At 41.8% G+C, this 17,824-nt stretch overlaps 1 protein-coding gene across 5 annotated transcripts in view; it reads left to right on the forward strand.

Annotated features, from left to right (window-relative positions):
* syne2b (spectrin repeat containing, nuclear envelope 2b) overlaps positions 1-17,824 on the forward strand; it is an 86,328-nt gene that overhangs the window by 37,104 nt on the left and 31,400 nt on the right. For 4 of the 5 annotated variants that reach the window (XM_085343066.1, XM_085343069.1, XM_085343070.1 and 1 more), the window contains 32 exons: positions 896-1,083; positions 1,284-1,365; positions 1,557-1,657; positions 1,773-1,893; positions 2,034-2,333; positions 2,843-3,438; positions 3,587-3,742; positions 3,975-4,125; positions 4,319-4,477; positions 4,875-5,042; positions 5,188-5,289; positions 5,419-5,619; positions 5,719-5,926; positions 6,354-6,466; positions 6,550-6,752; positions 6,877-6,984; positions 7,256-7,535; positions 7,680-8,009; positions 8,138-8,467; positions 8,640-8,939; positions 11,253-11,480; positions 11,783-11,899; positions 12,084-12,392; positions 12,729-13,073; positions 13,219-13,397; positions 14,006-14,222; positions 14,454-14,552; positions 15,439-15,603; positions 15,928-16,275; positions 16,480-16,616; positions 17,207-17,336; positions 17,490-17,663. In XM_085343066.1, coding sequence (XP_085199192.1) covers positions 896-1,083; positions 1,284-1,365; positions 1,557-1,657; positions 1,773-1,893; positions 2,034-2,333; positions 2,843-3,438; positions 3,587-3,742; positions 3,975-4,125; positions 4,319-4,477; positions 4,875-5,042; positions 5,188-5,289; positions 5,419-5,619; positions 5,719-5,926; positions 6,354-6,466; positions 6,550-6,752; positions 6,877-6,984; positions 7,256-7,535; positions 7,680-8,009; positions 8,138-8,467; positions 8,640-8,939; positions 11,253-11,480; positions 11,783-11,899; positions 12,084-12,392; positions 12,729-13,073; positions 13,219-13,397; positions 14,006-14,222; positions 14,454-14,552; positions 15,439-15,603; positions 15,928-16,275; positions 16,480-16,616; positions 17,207-17,336; positions 17,490-17,663 — 6,645 coding nt within the window. The remainder of the gene's footprint in view (positions 1-895; positions 1,084-1,283; positions 1,366-1,556; positions 1,658-1,772; positions 1,894-2,033; positions 2,334-2,842; positions 3,439-3,586; positions 3,743-3,974; positions 4,126-4,318; positions 4,478-4,874; positions 5,043-5,187; positions 5,290-5,418; positions 5,620-5,718; positions 5,927-6,353; positions 6,467-6,549; positions 6,753-6,876; positions 6,985-7,255; positions 7,536-7,679; positions 8,010-8,137; positions 8,468-8,639; positions 8,940-11,252; positions 11,481-11,782; positions 11,900-12,083; positions 12,393-12,728; positions 13,074-13,218; positions 13,398-14,005; positions 14,223-14,453; positions 14,553-15,438; positions 15,604-15,927; positions 16,276-16,479; positions 16,617-17,206; positions 17,337-17,489; positions 17,664-17,824) is intronic. The other variant, XM_085343068.1, reaches the window with a different exon arrangement.

A 17,824-nucleotide genomic window follows, 5' to 3' on the forward strand; every position in this document is an offset into this window, starting at 1 on the left:
GGAATGTTAGCAAACTGACACAGATGTAAACAATTCAACATTATTAACCTTTTAGTCAATACTATATTCTATCATGTTTCCTTTTTCATATATATATATATATATATATATATTCATTGTATATATTATCTCCCAGGCCCTCAGAGCTGAGATCTCAGGCTTTTTGGAACAATTACAGTTTGAAGTAACAAGGAAAGACTTTAATGCAGCAGTCCTTCGGTGTGAGATGCACTTAAGCACCAGCTTAGAAAACCAAGCTCAGGTAGCTAAATGACCAAAGCTGAACTCTTGGCAGGGGTGCTTCAAAGGATGGGTATTCAGCCAGTTTTCTCTGCTCTGCTTGTCTAACTTTGTCTTTTCCATCTTCTTTGTATGCCTTCAAGGAAGCTTTCAGTGGGAAGGGTAATAGCAATACTTTGTTCCAGCTGGTTTCTAAGAGAGTGCTGTTTTAGCTAGTTTTGTTTGGGTATGTTTACAGTTTCAGACACTTTTTATTATCTTAAGCTGAAAACGACAAACAACACCATCATTATCAGGACCTTAAAACAATGAATTAAATGAAAATATGTGCTAATGAAGATGAAATCACATCTTCTCTGTAAGCTTAAAACAGCATTCTTTTATGAATTTGTGCAGCCCATCTGTTGCCGGCTGCCATCTGGGGTCTTGCTCAAGTGGTGCAATGTATCTGCCAAACCTTCTTTTATGATATAGGATGCTAATAAGCAGGTCACACATATAACTAATTTATAGTTGTATAAATATAATAAAAACACAAGAAAATAAATAAAAAGCTTAACAAAAAAAGAAGATTTGGCTCAATGGATCGCCTGAAGTCAAAGCAGCTCTGCAATGCCTTTGTGCTTACTGTTTTCACATTAAAATCATTCAACAGGCTTGCTTCTCAGCAGACTTTGCTGAAGCAGAACAGCACCTGCAGGCACTGAAAGAGTTGTGTGACACCCTAAGCCCGGAGGATGCTCACCGCTTGGCTCAGACGCAGCTGAGGGAGTGTGAAAAGAGGCTGGCTGCCATCCAGCATCAGTTCAGTGGAGATCAAGACACACCACTCCCTGAATCTAGGTGAGGCTTTCCATAGAGGTTTCAAAACAGCAAGGACTTGGCATGCAATCTTCAAAACAACCGTTTTTATTCCTTATTTAATTCTTAATACTGAGTAAAACGTTTGGTTGTGCATGATTTATGTTGCAGATATTGTATTAAGTTACATTTACATTTATTCAAAATATAGTATGAAGTTTAAATCAATTTCAATTCTGTAGGATTCCTGTTGCCTTCACTGAGGATTCCAACACACAGAAGGAGCCTACCAAACCAAGTGACAAACCTCAGGCCTTAGCTGAGGTATGATTCACTATTATTAAAAATTCTTATTAAAAAGATTCTCTCTATAGATTTAAACAGTCACAGCTCCTTTAACACATTTTAAGCAAGAAGAAATACAGACCAGTCTTTGAATTTAAATCCTGAAGCCGATACTGGGCGTGTGCAGATGTGTCTGAAATAATCGTTAACATCCTGTTGCTTTTTTCCAGGTGACCCAGGTGACAGTGAAGACAGTTGCTGTGGAGAGAAGGGAGACTGAAAAGCAGATGTCTTTGGAGGAGGAAGTAACCAAAAAGGAAGCTTTAGAAAGGTGAAATTTAGCTGTCTTGTGTTTTATAATCAAAGGCAACGTACAAATCAAAAAACAGGTTGGATGGTTTTATATTTAATCCTTAAATTTAGTTATTTTTGGTTTAACTCTCCAGATATGAGAATGCTAAGAGGGCTCTGCAAGCCCAACTAGCTAAAAATGAACAGAGCATCAAGGACGTCCCCTCTGACTCAGTCTCTCTGAAAGGCCTGCATACACGGCTCCAGGAAATACAGGTACAATGATGTTATAAATACCACTCTATCAGAAACAAACTGGACTGAAATATAAATGACATGCTATAAGAACCTTTGAGCAAAATGACTCAATCCCCACAACCGGCCAGTAAACTTGAGTTAAATTCCTTTCTTCCTAGTTCTTGAGACAAGAGACTGAGTGTCTTTGGTCTGAGTATGCAAACCAGTGCTCTCAGTGTTCCCAGCTGAGTGGAAACACTTCTCTGGAGCAGGAGAAAGCAGAGCTGCAGGAGCAGTGGCGCACTCAGCAGTCCAACCTTCAGAGGAGAGGCAGCTCGCTGGGCTCTGCACTCAGGCAGATTGACTCCACTGAGAATCACATGGTGGACTTCACCGACCGCCTGGACCGTTATCTGAGACAGCCCAAAGACATCACTGGCTTCACACTGGCCAACACTAACATTCTGAAAGATATAAAGGTCTGCTGTTAGCCATACACAATTTTGTTTTGTTTAATTTTGTCAGTCTGACACACAAATATTGTCTAAGCACATGTGTTAACACCTATATGAAGCCTGGATTCATATAGTCAAAGAAGTCTTTGCAGAGGTCAGCACATTTTAAAATTTCACATGGCTGGAAAAAACATACTGGTCAATAACTGGATCATTGAAAACAAGCTGAATGCATCTTGTACACATAAACAAGCTACTGATTTAGCATAAATCGTACAATTTGGTGTTTAATATTTATTATGTGTTGGATTTCCTAGTCCCCTGTATCATCAACTCCTAAACACCACAGTACAGATAGATATTAGACATCAGTGATGCTGGCCTTTATAAGATAAATCCAATAAATGCAAATTCTTAGAGATATAAGAATGTTTTTTTTTTAAAAAAAGAAAAAGAAAAAAAAGATGTAATGTAAGATCTCACTTCTATAGGCATCTCACCTCACACTACACCTTGTGTGTTTTTTGCTAAAGGAACTGGATGACAACATACAGAGTGAACTGGACCAGTTGTCCCGTCTGGACCCTGAATCCAGCGACTTGGATCCCAGAGAACGCTTCCCTCTGTCCCGTGAGTTTGAGGCTCACAAAACCAGCTTGGATCAACTCCGGCAGCAAGTCCGGAAGAGCGAAGCAGCTGCCCGTGCCCTCGACCGATTTCTTATGTCGCTGCGCACTGTGGATGAGGATATCTCAAGTATCCCAGGTCCACCCTGTAGTGACGCTGTGGTGCTGCAGGAATGCCGCTCCAAGTTGACTCTGATAAGGCAGAGCATAGACAGTTTGAAAGAGAAGGCACCTCAGCTGGATCTACTCTTGCAGGGAGCTCGGCTCACAGTCACAAGGGATGGTATCCCAGCCTCCTGCCTCGATATGGTGAATGTCCTGGTGAGAAGGCTGGACGAGAGTGACAGTGGGCTGGTCAGCCAGCAGAAGGTCCTTCAGAAGGAGACCCAAAGCAAAACCCTGGGCCTGAGGAAGAGGACGATGCTGGGGGAGATGAAGAAGCTGCAGGATACGATTGAAGCGCAAGGCCTCAAAGAGCCCACCATGCCTGCGTTGCAGCACAGGTTTGTCCCTTTAGTGCGATAGTGCTTCTGCTATCCTGAAGCAGTTTTGATATGTGAAAATGGGAAACTACATGTAGTCCCAGAATGTACCGTTTAGATTTTGCAATATATTTGCAGAATTAAAATCTGAATTTGTTGCACTTTCCAGGCTTCGTGCCCTCTTGGATTTAGAAGGCCAGCTGCAGGCTCAGAACTGTGAGCTTCAGAGCCTCCGTGAAGTCCAAGAGAAGCAGGGAGGAGGAGAAAATCTCCTTCAGGAGCTGGAAGCTCAGTGGAAGGAGACTCAGCAGGCTTTTTCTGACAGGTAACGTCGGCACAAGAACCTTAAATTAAGACTCTGTCTAGAAAGGTGCTATATAAATAAAATTTTATTTATTTATTTATTCTTTAAGCCATTAATGAGCAACACTGACTTATATGCTGTCCTCAACTGCTAGAAATGAATGCATTTAAGTTCAAGTAAACTTTTATTATGTTTCTCTATACACTGCAATCCGAATGCTCAAATCTTCCTTGGTATTTTCTCACTCTTGCAGAAGGAAGCAGTACAGCACACTGCTGGAGCTTCTGAAGAAGTTCCAGACCTGCCGGAGTCTCCTGAGCAGCACCATCCAGAAAGCAGAGCAGGCAATCAGCGATAAGGCATCCTACATGGGGAAAGACAACCTACAGAGGAGTATGGCAAAGGTAGGTGTATTTGCATTGTCTTTCAATATATTCTGACTCTTGTATTGGTTTCCTAAAACAGCTTAAGGGCATTTGTTACTGTATGCACTAAAAGGAATGAACCAGCAGATGGCAGACACTTTCTAAATATCAGATTGGTGTGCTCGGTGCGCACTTACAAGTGCTGTATGTTAACACGTGTACATTTGTTCAGGTCTGTGATATTAAGGAGGAGCTGGCTGGTCTTGCGGGGCCGATGGAAGAGATGAGAAGTGTTTGCAAACAGCTGCAGACTGAACTGAAGAAGTTTCCAGACTGCAGTGAATCTCCATTTGAAGCAGAGGCTGACACGCTGATGGACAGCTGGCTGGACGTATGCATCTATGCACTGACACTTACAGATGTTGTTCTTGTAAACAAACAGAGGAGTTCTACTAAAACTGTACATTAAGCATGCTGGGAAGGAGACTGATCAGACTCACTGACACTGACATCTTAGTATCTGAGTTAAAAATTATACCTTCACAAGCTTGTTGGATTTTTTAACATCCTCAGTAAATGGCAGCATTTTCACTGGGTGTCAGTCTGACATTGATCCAGTGTTTCGTGTCTCCAGAACAGCTCTGTCTGTGACAAATATTAGAAGTACAACTCAAAGTTGAACAGAGAAACTAAAGTCGTAGTTGGATCGTGGTTGGAATATTTCTATTTATATATTTCTATATTGCTCGCCTTAACTAAATTTTAGTGATCTTTTGGTGCCCCTGCAGGTGACAGAGAAGACAGATGCCTACATGGATAACCTACGAGTGGGCCTGGAGCTGTGGGAGAAGCAGCTGATGCTGGGAGGAGAGGTGGACAGCTGGGCCGGGGCCAAACTTGCCCTGTTTGCAGAGAGCCATGCTTTCTACAATGAGCAACAAGTACTCACCATGAAGGTACTGAAGTAAAACCTGATATTTTTAACTGTTCTTCAATCATTTTTCTAATCGATTTTAAGTATCTGTTAATTTGAAATAATTCCAGTTTCACTTTTTGTGATTTTTTTTTTGTCTGTACATTTGTGTATTTTGTTGTGTTCAGGATGAAATCCAGGCCAATGAGGAGAACATCACTCATTTTCACAAGAAGTCTATTGAGATCCAGGAGATGCTGCAAAGTCAGGAAGCTCCACTGGAGCTACAGGTGAGATGAAACAGAGACTTTTACAACACCATTTCATTTTATGTAGTTATTCACGCGTAAACTTTTTTAAAGAATTATTATTTCCCCTGTACCGTGCTTCTCTTCTCATCATTCCTCTGTTCCGTGTAGGTAATGGAAACCCAGCTGAGAAAGAGACTGGAGCAGGTGAAGGAACTGTTTACCGACTGCACAGATGTCTTTGAGGAGCTAATCGCTGTGAAGAAGCATCTAGCCGAGAAGGTAGAGGATTGTCAGACAGCGGTAGAGAACATCCAGAGTCGTATCAATGAGACTAATGCTTCAGGTCCAAATGTGGAAGCCCAGATACAGGTATGCAGCTGTTGACAGAGATGGACAGCATGGTGCTCCTATACTAGTGAGTTCTCCTGAATGATCACCACTTATAATGTTTTGTGTCTCACGCTGCAGGATCTGTGCAACGACCTGGAGTCTCAGGAAGAGCAGGCTGAGGCCGTGTTGAAGGAGGTGGGATTGGTTTCCAGTGTGGCCAGCCCTCAGGTGCTTGAGGCACTCTCTGTTGACTGCAGCAGGCTAACGGAGGCAATCTCGCGCACCAAAGACATGATCCAGCTGAAGAGAGAGGAGAGGGACAAAGGCCTGCTCAAGGTTATCGGAGGTTAGTATTGAAAATGTGCTTTTAATCAGTTGCTTATCAGAGGTCTGGCAAAAAGCATTGAATTAGGAAATACAGAGAGAAGACAAGCATCAATCACATATAGGCACAACATAAGTACAACAAATGAAAATGAAACGTGCTTTTAAAAATGGTTCAAAAATTAAAGCAGATTAAATAAAAGACTTTTGGCTATTAAGGAAAGATTAACAGGATAACAGGCCTGATACTGTCAGCGTAACTTTTTCTGGCAACCACTGGACACTAACATCACTCAGACCGGGATCTCCACGTGTCTGATCAACAAGCAGGATATTGTCTTTGTTTCTCTTTATATTTGACTCAGATATTAGAAGGCAGGGACATGTTTTGGTCTCAGTATTCCTTAATTCAATTGTGTGTATGAGTAATTAAAAAAAAATGTTCCCAGATGAGAAGCAGTCATTCGAAGAATGGTTCCAGGACTTGCAGCTAGCCGTCAATGAGTGCTTCGAGAACCCTGAGAGTAGAACAGATGTGGAGACGTTTTTGCAAAGACTGGCTGTAAGTTGATGGATAATTTTAAAGTTAGATAGATGCTATAGATGCTTATATGACAGATGGATGTTCATGTTTTCTTTCATCAGAGTTTCTTAAAGTCCAAGGATGCAGAGAGACGTCTTGACCAGCTGAAAGATCAGCTGGAGAGAGGCAGGGAGCAGGTTCCACCTCAGCAGCTCTCTGAGTTTACTGGGTGGATGCAGGAGCAGCAAGAGGAAGTGGTTACGTTCAGAACCCACTGCCAAAACCGGCAGAAACAAATGGAGTCACTGCTCAGCGACTTGGACAGGTCATTCCTGCTTCTGCTAATATAATAGCTATACTGTTAAACAACACATAAAACATTTTTTTGAGCATTTCCACAAACAGAATGTGTTTGTTTTAAGGTTTTTTTTTTCTTTTTTAAAATATAGTCTGCAGAAGCAGCATGACAGCCTTCGTCAGTGGCTTCAGAACAAAGAAAAACAGTCTGTGGTGTCTGAGAAAGTCAAACAACTTCTGAAAGACCTTCAGGATGAGAGGTGATCCTCAACATTCATAAAACCAGAACCAGAAATATTCCATCGCACGAGCAGTAAAGTTTGCTGACTTCCAAGATATGCACATCTCTCTAATTTTTATAGTTGTTTCATGTTAACGGAAAGAGTCAGAATAGAATAGAATTAAGCACAACATAGACCTAAACCTGTCTATTACAGAAAAATTTGGATGCATAATATGCTGCGTGAGGATGTTATCCCTTCTATTTCTTTTGTATGCCGTCTTACTTGTCTTTGTCTGTCCATGCAACAGTGGAAGAGCCGAGACCCTCAGTGAGCTGCTGGCATCAATACGCAGACAAGGTGTCAGATCTGAGAGCCTCCTGAAGGACGCTGATAACTTGATACAGCGCTACAGAAACCTGGAGGGCAGGATGCTGAATCAGGCTGAGGCCCAGAGTGTGTTGGATGGAGAATACAATGTGTTTAATACTCAGGCAGAGAGCACCAGGACTTGGATCAGTGAACTATCACAGCCTCTCACCACTCCAGACAGAGACACCAACATGGAGGAGATGAAGTCCAAAGCACAAGTTAGTGAAAGTGGTGTCTAATCTAATAAAGCTTTCTTCTGGGAATATTTTGGTGTATTGTTAGCTCATCTCTTAAAGTATTAAAATAATGATATTCTGTCTGGAGTTAAAAATGTCGGACACGTTTTATGATTTTGTCACCAGGCCATCCTTAGCTGCAAACCTGAGGGAGACTTTAAAGTGAGCAGCTTGAGACGACAAAGCGAAAGCCTGTGTGAGAAGGAAGGCCTGGACGAGTCCAGGAAACAAAGTGTCCAGCTGCTAGTTAGAGACACAGAGAAACAGTGGACGACAGCCCTGCAGGCTGCTCAGGAGGCTCTCAGAAAGGCAGAGATGCAAGCCATTTTAGAAAAAGACGTTGAAGCTTTCCAAACCCACAATGAAAGTGTCCAGTCCTGGATCAGAGACCAGGACCAGAACCTCAAGTCTATCTGTGGCCATGTGCAAGTTGAAGAAAAGCTTCAGGCAGCACAAGTGAGTGTAAATTGACATGTAGATGAGTTTGGTAAGGGTGGGTTGTAGTTTATAGAATCACTTCTACGGGCTTGTCTTTCAAGGATCAAAACAAAGTGGTTACCTAACAGGGTATCTCTTCTCTTAAGGCTTTTCTGAGCTCCAAGCCTAATGGAGAGTCAAAGCTCCAAGAGCTTAAGCAACTGTGCCAGAGTCTATGTGACAACCAGAGTTTGGATGAGAGCAGGAAACTAAAGCTTCATGATGCAGTCAAACACACAGAACAGGAGTGGAGGAAAGCCTTGCAGGGTGCTGAAGAGGCTCTCAAACAGGCAGAGACTGAAGAGGCCACTAAAAGAGATTTTGATGCTTTCAAAACCCAAAGTGAAACAATCCAATCCTGGATCAAAGAGCAGAAGCAGAAACTGCTGTCCCTCAGTAGTCATATGCACTTTGAAGAAAGGTCCGAGATAGTACAGGTGAGTTTACAAGTTGGGACCTAACTTCAAAATATATTATAGAAACTGATGAAATTTGTAAAATTTATAAAACTGATATATGCTCATACTGTAGATCTCTACTGCAGTTTTTAATTGCAGTTTGTAACAGGAATTCTTACTTTGATTTATTTGATTGTGTCGTTGCCTTCAGGCTGTCATGACTTCCAAACCTGAGGGAGAGTCCCAGTTGCTTGACCTGAAGAGACGGGGTGAGAATCTGAGCAAGCTCTTGGAAGACAGTAGGAAACTAGAGGTTCAGCAGCTAGTAACAGTCACAGAGCAGCAGTGGACAACAGTTCAACAGGCTGCCAATCAAGCAGAAGTCAGGAGTCTTTCTGATGACTTTGACGTCCAGAGTAAAAACACAGAGATGTGGATCAAAGAGAAGCAACAGAAGCTACAGGCTGTGGGCAGTCACACAAGAGCTGAAGAGAGATGCCACACAGCACAGGTTTGTTTCAATATAACTACATAAGTAGGGTACAGAAGTAGCACTGTTTTTCAATTTTTATCAGTGACTTCAACAAGACATCTAGATTGATCATGTCTTGAAATTACAGTGAAAACTAAAGTCACCATTCTGTTCTGAACAATAACAAATGATTCCAACAGGATACATCATAAACGTCAAGTAAGCCAGTTCTGACAATTGTTGTTTTACCGAGTTTCAAAAGAGTGAATCAATCATTGATCAGGCATAGTATTATGATCATTGGTCCCCCTTTTGTTGCCAAGACAGCCCTGACTCATTGAGGCATGGCGTTCAAAAGACTCCTGTAGGTGTGCTGTGGTAAATAATAATGGATTGCATTTATATAGCGCTTTTCGGGGCCCTGGGGGCAGACTGACAGAAGCAAGGCTGCCATATCACGCCATCGGCCCCTCACCAGTAAGCGGTAGGTGAAGTGTCTTGCCCAAGGACACAACGACCGAGACTGTCTGAGCCGGGGCTCGAACCGGCTCGGACAGTCGGTTCGAGCCCCGACTGAGTCGGTTACAAGACGAACTTCCAATTCTTTGAGCCACGATCGCCCAAGCACCAATATGGCACCAAGATATTAGCAACAGATCCTTCAAGTCCTGTAAGATGTTGTGATCTGGGGAGTTTGGAGGCCAAGTCACCTCCAACATGTTGTGCTCCTCAAACCATTCCTAACCATTTTTGCTTTGTGGCAAGATGCATTATCCTGCTGAAAGAGGCCGCAGCCATCAGGGGATACTGTTTTGATGACAGATTGTAAATGGTCTGCCACAGTATTCAGCTAGGTGGTACATGGTAAAGTAACATCCACATGGATGGCAGAAACCAAGGTTTTCCAGCAGAAGATTTCCCAATCACACTGTTTTGGCAATCTTACCTTATTCCCACAGTGCATCCTGGTTCCCCCAGGTAAGCAATGCACACGCACTTAGACATCCATGTGATGTTATAGAGAATGTGAGTCATCAAGACCAGGACACCTTTTTCCATTGTTCCATGATCCAGTTCACATGCTCACGTGCCTTTTGTTGGTGCTTTGGGCTACGTCCACACTAGCCCGGATAGATTTGAAAACTGCGTTTTCGTCTGAAAACGCTCTGCATCCACAATAGCGTTTTCAGTCGTTTTCACAGAGTTGTGCATCCACATAGAAACGTCCGAAAACGCTTACATTCCAGTACTGCGCATGCGTGAAGCGCAAGAAGATTCGTCCTGCCTCATTTCTGTCTGCCGTTTATTTACTTTCCAGCTCTTTGAAACGTCGAGGAAAAGCACCGAGTTTTTTAAATGGACTAACAATGAGGTGGAGTTGTTGGTGCGAGTAACACAAAAGTACAAAGTTGCAAAAGCGAGTGAGAATTAAAGAATTTGAAGAAAAGTTATCTGAAGCAGGTACAAAGTGATATTAATCTTTAATAGGGCTGTCAAAATTGAGCGAAAACAAAACAACTGCTGTATAATGCCCTCTGCTATCTTCGGTCACATGACTGCATCACATCACTAAAATGCGTCATCGAAAGTCTCCGTTTTCGCTGTCCACACTGCGACGCTAACGCACCGTCTTCATGTATTTGTTTTTGAAAGCGTTTTCAAAGTGCTGAGTTTTCCTTTGGGGAAAACACCATCTCAGTGTGGACGAGAGGCCAAAACGGAGAGAAAACGATGTGTTTTCAAACGAAAACGCATTAGTGTGGACGTAGCCTTGGGCAGTGGACAGGTGTCAGTATGGGCACCATGACTGGTCTGCAGGTCTGCAGCCCCATACACAACAAACTGTAATGCATTGTGTATTCTGACACCTTCCTATCAGAATCATCATGAACTTTTACAGCAGTTTGAGCTACAACAGCTTGTCTGTTGGACCTGGGCACATGGGTCAGCCGTCGCTCACAGGGGGTCAGTAAGACTTGGCTGCCCATGACTCCATCGATGGTTCACCACTGTTCCTTCATTTGACCACTATGACACATACTAACTATTGCAGACCCAAAACAGCCCATGTTGGAGATGCTCTGACCCAGTTGTCTAGCCTTCACATTTTGGTCCCTGTGAAACTCACTCAAATCCTTACATGTGCCCATTTTTCCTGCTTCTAACACATCAACTTTTATTACAAAATGTTCACTTGCTTGATAATATATCCCACAATAACGAGATAATCAGTCCTATTCACTTCACCTCTCAGTGCTCATGATGTTATACCTGATCAGTATATTTGATTTAGATGATATAGTGACCTTTTGTCATTAATACTTTTTTCTTTCTTTCTGTTTTTTTCTTAAGGCCCTCTTGACCTTGAGGCCTGAAGGTGACTCTAAGGTGAACAACCTGAGGAGACAAGGACAGAGTCTGTGTGACCACAAAGATGCTGATGAGGGCAGGAAAGAGCAGGTCAAGCAGAGAGTCAGAGATGTGGAGGAGCTGTGGAGGGCAGCTCTGCAGGATGCTAAACAGCTTGAAGCCGCAGCAGAAGCTGAGATTGCCCAGGAGACTGAGAGAAGAAGGTTGGAGGTGAGAGAACTTATTGTCAGATGGCTGCTAACTCGGCATTAAAACATCTTCTGTCTGACTCTGAATTGACTTGGGTCCAGAGTAAGATAAATAAAGGTCTATTTTGAACTGTGAGTCAAGCAAAGGTACTCTAGGATTATTCAGCATTATTCATTATTCAACATTTATAATAGAAATGTTTAGCCATCTTGTGGTGTGGCATTGTTGCACAGTGTACTCATTCATAAACAGGTGGGAGTAAAACAAAGTCCCCTCTATTTCTGATGAATCAAGTGTATTTCACATATTTTCCTTTTTGACAGTTGCAAGAATTTAATACCTGTCAGCGGGAAACTGATGGCTGGCTAAAAGACCTCCAACAACAGCTGAACTCTTTTGGCAGTGGAACCAAAGTCGAGAACAGACTGCATGTAGCACAGGTGAGCTTAGAGTCACTCTGTGTCTGCTGGATGCACAGTTTGTTCCTGTAGCATTATTGCAATAAATATAATATAATAAGCATAGTTGGATAATTGTAGGTTTGTATCTAACTAAAAGCATGGTATAGTGTTGCTTCATTATCAGTCATGTGAAGCCAGTTTTAAAGATGATTTTTGTTCCTAGGCCATTATGAACTTCAAGCTTGAAAATCTCAAGATAAAAGCCCAGAGTTTCCTTGATCACGAGTATGATGAACAAAAAAAACAAGAGATTCAACAAAAAGTAAGAGACACTGAGGAACAGTGGATCAGACTCCAGAAAGATGCTAAAGAAGTAATGGTTCTGGCTGAAAGGCAACGCGCTCTGGACAGCCAGCTGCAAGACTTTGAAGCCACGAGAGAAAAGACCAGAATGTGGTTGGAAGAGAAGCAGCAGAGCCTTGTCTTTCTGAGCAGTCAGAAAGACCCAGAACAGATCATAAGCACTGCACAGGTGAGTTTGGACAATAAAAAGTTTGGTGAAGACATATATGATACACAGGATGCTGACATAAAATGTATGTATATTGTTTGGTTAAAGATTAGATTAAAGTATTTGATTTGTAAAATTCCCTTAAGTCTAAATCCTTCATTTGAACACTTTAAAATGTTCTTGTTGGTCTTATTGATGGTAATATTTATAACCAACAAGAACTTATTTCTAAAAGAGTTTTGTTTTGTTTTTTTGCATTCTCAGTCACTGCCATGCTTTATCTTCACTGCTTGTTTATATGGCTACTTTGCATGTCAATAAAAGAGAAATTGAGCTAAGACTTGTTTTTATTTCCAGACCATCCTGAGCTGTAAGCCTGAGGGAGACTCTAAGCTGGAAGAACTAAAAAGACTAAGCCAGAGTCTGTCTGACCAAGAGGACTTGCCTAAGACTGTGAGGCAAAAGGCTCTGCAAGCAGTGAAAGACTCAGAGGAGCAGTGGAGGACAGTCCTGGAAACCGCTGAGAACACTCTACAAAAAGCTGAGGTCCAGTACTCACTCTCCAAGGAGCTAGGGGCTTTCTGTGCTCATGCGGGAAGCACTAAAGCTTGGATTACAGGCCTGCAGAAACAAGCTGATCCCATGGGGATGAGCACTCAGGGCAGCAAGGCTCAGCTACAGGACAGACTGAGTGCAGCACAGGTGAAACATGGAAAATAGCGAACTATAGAAAGTGTTCTATGCTACAATATTATAAAATCACAATACAAAGCTGAAATTATTGAGAAAGGTATTGAGTTTTTATACATAATATACATATATGACTAACTGAAAAAAATGTCTTTAGGTCACCTTGAGGTCAAAGTCAAGTGGTGAGACACAACTGTTGGAGCTGATGAGGCGAGCGCAGAGTCTCTGTGACCACATAGACCTGGAAAAGGACAAGAAGCTGGAGGTTCAGCAGACAGTCAGAGATACAGAGGAGCAGTGGAGGGCAGTGCTGCAGGCTGCTGAGGAGACACAAAGGTAGAAAAAGCTGTGTTGAGCTACAGGGGAGGGAGATTTCTTCTGTTTCCTACGTAGAGGCTAGGGTTTCTATCTTTTCATAGTGCTCAGGTTCAACCCTTTGTGGCTGCAAGGTTACAGAGCAAGGTTACAATGTGACTGAAATAAACCTCTACATAAAGCTGACATACTTTGTGATAAATTCAGGTTTATCAGGCCATAGATTAGGTCAAACTTTGTAATTAATCAGTTTTTCAGAAGGTTCTGTTCAGATTTTCTTGCAAAATCCTCAAAAAAGCCAAATTCAATTCAATTCAATTTATATAGTGCCAAAATCTCAAGGAACTTTATATTGCACCGTAAACACACTACAACAACAGACAGAAAACCCCAACAGTCACGTGACTGCCTGTGAATAAGAACCTGGCGACAGTGGGAACGAAAAACTCCCATTTAACAGGAATAAACATCTGGCAGAACCAGGCTCAGGGAGGGGCGGCCATCTGCAGTGCTCAGTTTGGAATTTATGCCCATGGTATTTCTAGGCAAGTGCAAAGGCAATTATTTCTTCAGTTGTTGCATTACATTTCATTTCTAAGTTTGACTTTCTAATATCTATCACCCATTAGCAAGTTGCAGAGTGTTGTGGAACGCTTGGTATCCTGTCAGTACCAGCGAGACCAGGCTGCGGCCCGTCTGGCTGAGCTTCAGAAGCAAACATCCAATCTTCCACGTGTCTTCCCCTGGCCAGGCCTGGGAGAGCGGAGGCAAGCTGTGGAACAGGCCCGAGCCCTGGTTGATCAGATTACAGCCTTAGCCCCCGTCCTCACAAACGTCCGCACGCAGGTAATTACCTTACATGAAATTTTAGCTAAAGTTGTGTCAGTTAATAACTTCTGGGATTGTTATAGCTTGAGTAATATGATTAAAAACACAAGCCTATAACTCACTTTGAGTATTCAGTACGACTAGGAGAGGGCTATATAAAATCTCAACACATTAATCAAAGAGGAAATTTGATCAAATTCACCAGTCAAACTTTAAGTGTCTTCAATGTATTTCACTGTTTTTCTCAAGGCTGCAGAGCTGGTTGAAGTCACACAGGACCAAAGCTGGTCAGACCCCACCTGGACAGCTAAGGAGGAGTCTATCCCTGCTCTGCTGAAAGAGCTCACTGTGAGTTCAGCAATCTGTCTTCACATCATTCTGAGAAAAAAAAGTGAATTATTTAAAAGTAAATGTTTTTTTACTTACTTACATTATTGTTTTACTCTTCGCTGTCCAAATATTTATGACTTGCATCGACACAATCTACTGATATAAGTGTAAGTCTGGTGAATCAGATTTACTGGTAAGCACATAGATTTTTGCAGGGTGAACATCATACAGACCCCCGAATGCTGGTGATGTCAGACTGGGGTGGACACATTGACCTGTATGATATTTGGATCTGTCCTAAGTCCCCAAATTTTTGAACTGAGATTCATGAATTTTTCAAATTAGTTATATGACGGGATATTCCCTTTTCACCAAGATTATTCATTCTAAGGGCTCCATCACTCCTCAAACTTCTTCCAACTAATGTTGTCGAATGGATGCAGACTGCATTAACGTCAAGGCATAAGCTCATTATTTCCCAGTGGAGAGCCTGCTCCAACTTACCTGTTACTCTATGATATAATCAACTAGGATACTAAATAAAGTGGAGAGTTTCCACCTGAAGGGGGATCCCTACCTTTTCAAAATAAAAAAAAAGATCAAACTAAAACTTAGAGTGGGATGGACGTTGGGATCCTGAGGATCTATATGACAACACTGAGTGAGATACACCTTAAGTCCCACATAGATAAATGCTGGCTGGTTATTTTTGTCCCCCATGACACCCGCCCACCCGCTTTTTTTCTTTTCTCTTTGTTTGTTTGTTCTGTTCTCCCCACTCCTCTACTGTTGTGCTGATGCAATCTCTGCCTGATGTGATTTGCATGTACAGTGGACTGTGTTGTTCTGAAAAATTCAAAAAAATATTAATCACAAACACAAAAAAAAAACCTGTCGCCTTCAGGATGCAGTAGCCAACCTGGAGCAGGGCATTGTGACAGAGCGGCAGTGCACACAGCTAGTGGAGCAGCATGAAGCAGCCCAGGACTGGCTGAGGGAGCAGGTTAAAAGCCTGGGACCTCCTCCTGCAGACAGACAGAGTCTGCACAGTGCTGTGAACACCCTTAAGGTGAGAAAATGGCATGCTTTCAAACGGGTGTTTAAGCATCTGTGGTTAGTAACTTACATATAAAATACTAAATATGTTCTATTACAATAAAGATAATGTACTCAAATAAACTGCACCATTAGACAATCTAATAAATGAAGACTGCAGAATTTACTGGGTTTTTGTCTTTTAAAAATTCCATATTCATTCTTTCTCTGTTATTGAAGTACGTAGAAATGTTTGATCGTTTGACTATTACAGAAGTTTTTACAACTTTTAAACTTAAAGTCTTAAAATACTTTACTGGACTTTCTCACATCCCGGCTCTTGTCCTTCTGGTGCCAGGCTTTGCTCCAGACGGTGGACAGAGAGCAGAGAGAGATGAAGGAGCTGGACTCTGCCAGAGACAGTTTGCTGTACCTCTGCACTCCTGGGGGTCAGGATGCCCTGACCCTAGAGGTTAGCCATCTCCATGACCTCTGTTCTGTCTCAGAGCAGGAGGTGAGGGAGCGTCTGAGGGTCTGTGAGATGCAACTAAATGAACAGGACAGTCAGTTGGCCAAAAGGACCCAGGGGCTGAAGGAGGGAATTGCAGCCCTGCAGTGGGAGCTCCGCTCTCTCGACCAGGCACTCAGTTATAGTGAACCACAAAACAATATCGCTCAACTTGAACAGCACTGGCACAGCCTGCAGGTAATTACCACAGATGGAATTTTCAGCTATTTTTTTAAGTTATAGTAGCAAGAAAGTTTTGAAAAGTAATGGCTGAAAAAAATAATAATTTGCATTTCTGCATTCTATCTTGGGAAGACACCTTTTGAATAGGCTTTATTGCATTTCCCATTCAGAAATATCAACTCTATGCTCTTTTGTGATGTTGCTGTCTCTTTATGTTAGAATTGTGAGAAGTCCCTGGAGGATTCGGGTGTGAAAATTCATGACCTGCAACAGGAAGTAAACTTGGCATCTTCGACCAATGAGCTGCCAGCAGAAATCATCAGTGGGGTTGACTCGTTATGGGAACAGCATGCCAGGTATCCTGCTGTGAAAATGATGACTTTTATGACTCTGCTTGTTAGACCATGAAACATTCTGAATCCAAATTGTTATGACATTTTATTTCTTATATATATATTTTTTGAAATTTACCTCATGGTATAAAAAGTAGGGAAAAAAAGATACCATCCAGCAAAACACTGCCAAACTCCCAACTAGGGTTTCTTAAGTTGTAACCCTGTTTAAATAGATATTTTGTAATGAATTCTAAGCTAGCATCATCTGCCCCTTTCAATTTACTCTTCAATTATTCTTGTCTGCCAGCCACATGCCTTAGTGGGTCATTCTGCTCTTGCTCAACTGCATGGACACACAGAGTTCCCCTGTATTTATAACCTAGATATTAACCTTATATAAATGTTTCAGCTGGTTTTGAAAGACATTTTTTAAAAACAAAATTCACATGTATATAGATGCACACAGATGTATAATTATAGCACTAGAAAAACAAATACTTCTTTATCTTTTTTTTCATCCTGTAAAAATATGTTTTCTTTCTCATATATTATAGTCAGGTAACATGTTAAGTGCTGAGATTACAATAAATTGTTGTTCATTATATCCACAGTCTAAAAAATAGGCTGAGTGAGCATCAGGTTACCTGCTGCACAAACACAGCAACATGTCTCAGGGACTGTCTTCATGCTCTGCAAAAATGGAACTACAGCAAACCATCTGTGTCCCTTTCCTCTGTGCAGGTCTCTTTTCTTCTTATTTGAGTAACACGCTGATTTTATTACTGTTCCTAAATATTAATAATGGACATTAATATTTTGCCTGAGTACTGTATGTTTTCTTAATATCAGACATATGCTACAACCACTTTTAAATGTTTTTCCTTCTGATGTTAGCAGATGTTAGAGGAAGGTGAAAAGTTGCAAGCCAGCCTACAGGAGGCACTTTCGCACCGACATTTTCTAATGGCCTGTCTGACATTGGACTTGCTTGAGAAACTAGAAAAAGAAGGCTCAGAAGCTCTCAGAGAAGCAGACACACTGAAAATTTCTCTAAGTCAGAGCCTAAAGGTATTTGTGCTAAATTATTTGGCCTTGAACATTTCATAAGAAAACTCGTAAACATCCATTGTTTGACACAACAAAGCAGTTTAATATCTAATATATTGCTGTATCTTAATTGGATTAAGGAAATATGTTTGTCATAATTAATGGCTTCTTAACCTCTCTAT

This window comes from Diplotaxodon limnothrissa, linkage group LG19, assembly GCF_057381915.1.
Source record: "Diplotaxodon limnothrissa isolate DT_005_m linkage group LG19, D_limnothrissa_male_GT1.1, whole genome shotgun sequence".
Taxonomy (NCBI): domain Eukaryota; kingdom Metazoa; phylum Chordata; class Actinopteri; order Cichliformes; family Cichlidae; genus Diplotaxodon; species Diplotaxodon limnothrissa.